Genomic DNA, 6,747 nt, shown 5'->3' with positions numbered 1-6,747 from the left:
CCCCCCCCCCCCCCCCCAGTGCAGTTGAGGCTCCGCCCCCTCCACTGCTCACAGGCTCAGCTGCTTCCAACGCTGGAAGAAGTCTTGAGCCGCCATCTCTGTCGGCTGGAAGAACTTGTTGATGGTCACGGGGAGCTTCAGGGTGAGGGACTGGGGGGCACCCCCGTACCTGGCAGGGCGGGGAGGGGGCAAGGAGGCTCCATCAGACCCTGGCCCCCGTCCAGGAGACCGCGGCCGCTCGGCAGGACCCCGCCCGACTCACCGGAAGCGCACGGACAAGAGCGGGGGCGTCAGGAAGTCCCGCAGACACTCGATGTTGAGCACCTGCTGCACCTGCGCCCCGCCGTCCACCTGCGCGGCCACGCGCTTGGTCTGCACCGCCAGCTGTGCCGGCCGGGGGTCAAGGAAGCCAGAAAGAGGCGGCGGCCCCCCGCGGTCCTGGCCACGAACCCCTGATGGTTCCGAACCCCAGCCTGCAGGCTTCCAAGGGGTCAGGCCTGCCATCCAGGGCGCATCATCCTACCTACGCAGCACCAAACTCCACAGCCCTTCCTCAGTGAGACCTCTGGCCACCCCCTGGGTGCCTACTCTGGCCTTCCACGATTGGCTCAGGGACCTCCATTATGGCACATAATGTCACACCGTACTAGGGCAGAAGCCCTTCCGGGGCTGGGATGGCTGACTCGAGTTTGCATCCTGGATCTTACCACCTCGGGGACTCCGGGCAAGCTACTTTCTTTACCTCTTAGCCTCAGCTGCAAAATGGACACAGAGTCCTCAGCATTCAGTGAAATAATCCAGTACGAGTACTTGTGCGTGTGTCTGGCACACGGTAGGGGCCCCAAAATGGCAGCAGCACTATCACATCTGCCTTCAAGTTGGCAAGGATGGGGTCTTAGGCATCTCTCACCCCTGCCCCCCACCCATGCCCAGCACAGAGCTGAGCCTCCCCGGGGGCTCTGGAGATGTTGATGAGGGCTGAATGAAGCAAAGGACTGAAAAGGTCTCCAGAGCTTTGGGGCCTCACCCCTGTCATTTCATGGGTGTGAAAACCGCTATCAGAGAAAGGAGAGAGGACTGACACCTTCCTTTATGCCAGCCACCCTTCCAGAGTTTTCCAAACACAGTGACCTTCAGAATACTATGAGAAGGAAGAGGGTCTACACTTCAGACCGGGGATAGGAAGGCTCAGAGAGGCCAAGTGACTGTCTCAGATCACACAGAAGGCCCTGCTCAGCATCCAGACCCCCAGGCCCGGCTCTTGAATGTGGGAGGCACCGGAATCGTGGGTGTGGAGCCAAGTGGAGGACAAAGTCAGGACATGGAAGAGGCCTGACAGGGACAAACTGAGACATACCTATCCCATCACTTCACTGTCCTCAGGCTGTCCTGGGGAGAAGAGGCCCACCCCTGTCTCACAGACTACACTACACCTCAAACCAGTAACCATATGCTCGGGCTCTCAAGAAGACTGAACAGGGTTCTGGCCCCAGGTCTATCTGCTTCCCAGTGGCCAGGAAGGCAGATCGAGAGGGTCAGGGCCCGGGGGAGGGGGTTGGGTCAGGCCGGAAGGATATGAGTCTGGAGGTCTCCAGGGTGGACGACAGTGGGCGAGAAGTTCTGGAACTGCACGGACGTCTTGTTGCCATAGAAAAGATACATGCGGCCTGCAGAGGGTGGGGAGGGGCAGGGCTCCATCTCACTTCCTTCAACCGCCTTTCCAGATGCCACCCACACCCAGGTGTCCCCGAAATCCCAACCCCACACCGCCCCCTCCGGACGCACCCAAGTTCTGCCGGAACTCCGACTTGACTCCAATCTGCAACAGTTGGTTCTCAAACAGGACCCCATTGTTCTTGCACACGAACCTGGGTGGGGGCGGCGGGGAGCTCAGGATGCCAGGGGTGCCTGTCTAGGCCCCACTCAGTGCTCCCCACCTGTCCCCATTCCCTCCCTGATCTTTCCCATGACTCACTTGTTCAGCAGTTCATCGGCTTCTGGGATGGGCGGCCCGATGTCCTCAGGACCTGGGCTGCAGGTGGGGAAAGCAGCGAGATGGGAAGAGGTTGGGGGGCTAGAGAAGACCCAAGCTAAAGGTGGGAGACAGTCACCCCTCAAAGGACAGAATCCCAGAATCCACATACCCAGATTCCCCCAAAGAACACCAGAATCAGACTGGCAATTGCCTCTAATGGGAAACAGGACCCTAGTGTGTGCCGCCACCCCTGCCCCATGTCAGAGGACCCCAACTTTCACTCCCCTCCAAATCCTTGCCTCTGCAGCTCATCAGGAACCCCTTCGTAAGAGCCTGAAGTCCCCTAGCCCTCCCTGGGGACAAAGATCTGCCCCCCAACCCTGAGGCCACCCCTTACTCAGCAGCTGGAGCTGGGTCAGCCAGCAAAGCCATGGGGCTCTCAGGGGCAGGCGGCTCCAGCTCGCTGGGCCATCCAATCCCAGAGCAGACAAGAGAAGACAGGCGTGGCAGGCAGCCAATCCCAGAGAGGCAGCAGAGGGCCGGGGGAGAGAGAGAAAGAGGGAGGAGGGAAAGAGAGAAGGAAGAGCAGGCTGAGACATGGTGATGGGGGAAGGACGACACAGGGTGGCTAGGGTCAGCCAAGAGTCCAGAATGGCCAGAGGGAGAGAGGAGGCAGGGGGAAGTGGCAGCCACGGCGACAGAGGCACAGGGACAGGGAGGGAGGAGGGGGCTGTGAGGGGGCAGACGGAAAAGGGGCAGCCCGGGGGCCGGGCCGGCGGTACCTGAGGAAGGCCTCCTCGGGGGTGGGCCCCAGGCTGGGCTGGGCAGCTGGGCCGTCGGAGAAGACGTCCACCAGGAGGTTCCCTGCACCCGAGCTCGCTGGGGGTGCGGCTGGGGGAGGGGCTGCCCGCAGCCCCAGGAGGTCGGCGGAGGGTGAGGGCGTCGACTGCAGGGAGGTACAGGAGGAGGTGAGAAGGGGTAGCGCCCGGCGGCCCCCAAGCCCCGATGGCCCAGCCCCTGGGACTCACCACAGTGCTAGGGGTGGGCTCCATGCCCCCGTTGATATCATTGCTGCTGGGGTCCCTCCGGCCATCATCTAGGGCGCTGCCGGCCCCAGGCCCCTTCTTGCGTTTCAGCTTGGCCAGGATGGACGACTCTCGCTCCGGGAAGGGCGGCATCTCCTCCAGCACCGTGGCCTGTGGGGTCAGAGGGCGAGAGTGGGTCGGGGACAGCTCGGTGGCAGAGGCGAGGGCGGCTAAGGTGCAGGGGTGCCGGAGGGGCACATGGGGGCCGTGGCGCTAACCAGGACATCTGTGCTGGCCACCGAGCTGAGCGTGAGGTACTCGACGGCACGCTGCTGCAGCTCCACGTCAGCGTTGCGCAGCTGGGAGCCGGCCCGCAGCACGCCCTGGATGGTGGCCTTGGTCTCCGGGAAGAGGTTGATGAACTTGATGTAGGTGGACAGCAGCAGGGCCCGGGTGGCCACGCTGCACAGGTGGAACTTGGAGTGCAGCAGAGAGAACTGCACCGGGGGGCTGGGGAGGGCAGAGGGGCATCAGCACGTGGTCCCCTGCCTCCTCCCGGAGCCCCCAGGAGTGCCGCCCCCCACAGAGGCCACCCAGGGCGGTGGCCATTGCAACGCTCTGTCCCAGAGGCTCCTGGGAGCTGAGCTCCCTTGCAACCACCAGATGGCTGTGTGAGGGGCCGAGAAGATCCCCGGGGGCCCCATGACCACCGGCGCCAGACCCCTCAGAAGTGTGGTGTTTACCGCCTCACCTGGAGCGGGGGTCCCCAGCAATCAGATTCCCAAACTCCCCGAGGATGTAGCCGCCGACTTTTACCATGTTCTCATGGCAGGCGGGGGCCTGGAGCGCCTGGAGGCAGAACAGGGCAGGTGAGGACCACAGGGAGCGGAGTGCCCTGACTTAGGACTGCTCAGGGGTGCCAGGTGCAGGGCTAAGCCCATGACGCCCATTAACCTGTGGAACTCTCACGAAGCTATGATGTGGGTGGGATAGTAGGTGGGAAAACTGAGGCATGGACCGGTTAAGTGACTGGCCACTGCTCACACAGGTGGTAAAATCGGGTGGCACCAGGCCCCCTTTCCTGGGGCTGAAGGAGTGGGAAACCACCAGAATCTGCGAATTGGTGACTACGCACTGAGTGGCCCACACCCACGCCCGCTGACCCTCCACTGGCCTGTGAGGACCCGGCCCCCAGGTCCCTTGGTGGCCCAGGGAGGCGAAGGCACTGCTCTGAGGAGGGAGCAGGACAGTGACCACGGTGGGCTGGCCCCACACCCCAGCAGTCCTTGCTCTGCCTCACTGTCCCACTGTGGGGGTGAAGTGGGGGTGCTGACCTCAAAGACGGTCTTGGCAGCGTAGCCCTGGACGTCATCGCGGTTGGTGACGATCTGCAGCACACGGTACCACACCTCCTCACTCACGTAGTCGCCGGCAATGCGGATGAGGTTGAGGATGGTGTCCACGTACCAGCTGTAGTCCACTGCATACTTCTCAGCCAGGATGGCCACCTTCAGGACCTGCCAGCCAGGGAGGGAGGACACATGGGAGCGTGTGCACACGTGTGTGCACCCGGGGACAAAGTATGGAATAACCAGATCCGGCTCACCACTGTCCCCATCTGGAGACTCCAGGAGTCCTGACCCTCACCCCCTCTTCCTCCCTCAGGCCCAGGAGTCCAGACCCCCAGCCTCTCCTCCCTCGGACCCAGGGATCCGGGCTTCCAGGCCCCCTCCTCCCTCAGACCCAGGAGTCCAGGTGCTCAGCTCCTCCCAGAACTTACAATCTCTTCACGGATGGCGTAGTCAGCCGTCTCCAGGTACCGAAGCATTTCTGACACGATCTGCTTGGCATTGCTCCGGTCACACATGGCATAGAGGAGGTCAGCCGCCCGCTGTCGCACACTGACGTCCCGCTCCGTCTGAGGGAGGAGAGCAGGTATATTATGTTCTAGGCTCTGCAATGGCCTCTGAGGCCTGCGCCTCTCTGAGGGAGCAGAGACACAGGCCAGCGTACAGGGCCTGGCCTGGGACAGGCTCTGACGTGGCGTACCTTGAGGGCGTTGATGACAGTGTCGATGTGGGTCTTGACCGCCTCGTGGGAGAACTCGGAGCTGGCCAGCGTGCACATGCTCTCCAGGGCCAGGTAGCGCAGGTTGGTCTCCCGGTGCTGCAGGAACTGGCCCAGCTGGTTACAGGCCCGCACCAGGAGGTTGGGCTCACTGCCCGCAAGAAGCAGAGATTGGGCGGGGGGGGGGCGCATGAGAAGGTAGAGGACTTGGGCCCAACTGACCCAACCCACAGCACCCTCAGGACCTGGGTCTTAACTCTTGCCCTCCATCTCCTTCACGACCACTCCTGGCAACCCAGACATCCGGGCCATTGGGCCCAAATGAAGAGTTGGGAGTTCTGCTTTTTTCAGGAGGGTCCAGCCCCACTCTGGGGAGGTAACAGTTCACAGCTTCATCGTCCTCCTACCTCAAAGTCATGATTCCCAGCCCCATTCTCCTGGGACACAGGAGAATGGGCCCCCAGCCCCCCAGGCAGGCACCTGTCATAGTGGATAATGAGGCTGATGGTCTCGAAGAGGATGGCGTTCTTGGCGTTGGAGTGCTGGACCTTCTTGGACTTGGGGGGCTCCTGGGCCTTGTTGAGCACGGTCTCCAGACACTCCACCAGCCGCCCCTTCACGGCAGCATCCTCTGGGGAAAGGGAGGGCATGTCCCGGGATGAACTCTCTGTCAGCCCAGCTCATGTGCGGGGGAGGGGGCCACCCCAGGGCTCTTATCTTCCACAGGAAGTGTGGGCCCTACAGCTGTGGGCTGGGGTCTCTGCTCCTTCAAGCTCGTCCTTGGTCTCCAGGTGACCGGGGGAGGTGGCAGCAGGCCAACAGAAGAGACCACTCCAGACTTTGGCTCTTGTCCTGCTCGGTGCTGACTCCCACCCCTGTGAGCCTCAGTTTCCCCTTCTGCGGCACTGATACCCTTTAGGTTTCTCACAGAGCAAAGAGACCTTCCCCAGAGACGCTGTGAAACTGGGGTCTCCCTGAGGAGCAGTCTGAGCGCCTGAGACGACACATGCCAACCAGGAGCTCACACCAACACCGATAACTGCCATTCCATGGGGTGCGAGGTAACACCATGTGCATAGAACAGCTGTCAAGTGTTCTAGGGGAAAATGTGGCACCCGGATATATCAGGCGGCTCTCGGGGTAGAGGGATGAACTACAAGACACAACGCAGCTCTGAGCCAATTCCAGAATGCGAGACACCTTGCAATGCCAAACTCCCAGTTTCTTCAAAAACAGGTAATGGGGGGGGGGGTGGGAGGGCTATTCCAGACCCCCCAAAAGGGACAAAGACATAATGAAATCTAAGTCATAGTCCTCAACTGTACTGTATTTTGTTTAAGTCGTACAAATAAAGCTGTGGACAGTGAGAGGGGCGTGAATGATGCCTAGACAGCAGACGACACTGTGATCTCGAATCTTCTCAGGTGTGACAAGGGCACTGTGGTTTTGGGCAGTGTTCCTGGGTCTCAGGAAATGTGTGTGGGTGTATTTTGGGCTGGGGGAGCATTATGATGTCTGTAACTTAAGCCAAGTAAGTGAGCAAGTAAGTGTGTGTGTGAGACAGCAAACCAACCGGGGCGCCAGGAGCAGCGTTCACAGTCTCTGCTGGGTCTCGGGGGCCTTGCGTGTTCATGACACCGTTCTTGCAAGGGATCTTTCATTTGAAATGTCTTCTCCCAA

At 61.2% G+C, this 6,747-nt stretch overlaps 1 protein-coding gene across 1 annotated transcript in view; it reads right to left on the bottom strand.

Moving 5' to 3' along the window:
• AP2A1 (adaptor related protein complex 2 subunit alpha 1) overlaps nucleotides 1-6,747 on the bottom strand; it is a 30,651-nt gene that overhangs the window by 1,261 nt on the left and 22,643 nt on the right. Inside the window, exons 8-20 of the mRNA XM_040634318.1 lie at nucleotides 5,548-5,698; nucleotides 5,050-5,218; nucleotides 4,781-4,918; nucleotides 4,335-4,517; nucleotides 3,752-3,849; nucleotides 3,279-3,510; nucleotides 3,004-3,171; nucleotides 2,758-2,921; nucleotides 1,976-2,032; nucleotides 1,786-1,868; nucleotides 1,578-1,667; nucleotides 263-386; nucleotides 53-169 (exon numbers count right to left, since the gene is read on the bottom strand). Coding sequence (XP_040490252.1) covers nucleotides 53-169; nucleotides 263-386; nucleotides 1,578-1,667; nucleotides 1,786-1,868; nucleotides 1,976-2,032; nucleotides 2,758-2,921; nucleotides 3,004-3,171; nucleotides 3,279-3,510; nucleotides 3,752-3,849; nucleotides 4,335-4,517; nucleotides 4,781-4,918; nucleotides 5,050-5,218; nucleotides 5,548-5,698 — 1,774 coding nt within the window. The remainder of the gene's footprint in view (nucleotides 1-52; nucleotides 170-262; nucleotides 387-1,577; nucleotides 1,668-1,785; nucleotides 1,869-1,975; nucleotides 2,033-2,757; nucleotides 2,922-3,003; nucleotides 3,172-3,278; nucleotides 3,511-3,751; nucleotides 3,850-4,334; nucleotides 4,518-4,780; nucleotides 4,919-5,049; nucleotides 5,219-5,547; nucleotides 5,699-6,747) is intronic.

The sequence above is a fragment of the Ursus maritimus genome, unplaced genomic scaffold, assembly GCF_017311325.1.
Source record: "Ursus maritimus isolate PB19 unplaced genomic scaffold, ASM1731132v1 scaffold_19, whole genome shotgun sequence".
Classification (NCBI taxonomy): Eukaryota; Metazoa; Chordata; class Mammalia; order Carnivora; family Ursidae; genus Ursus; species Ursus maritimus.
This window is presented reverse-complemented; position numbering and strand designations above follow the sequence as displayed.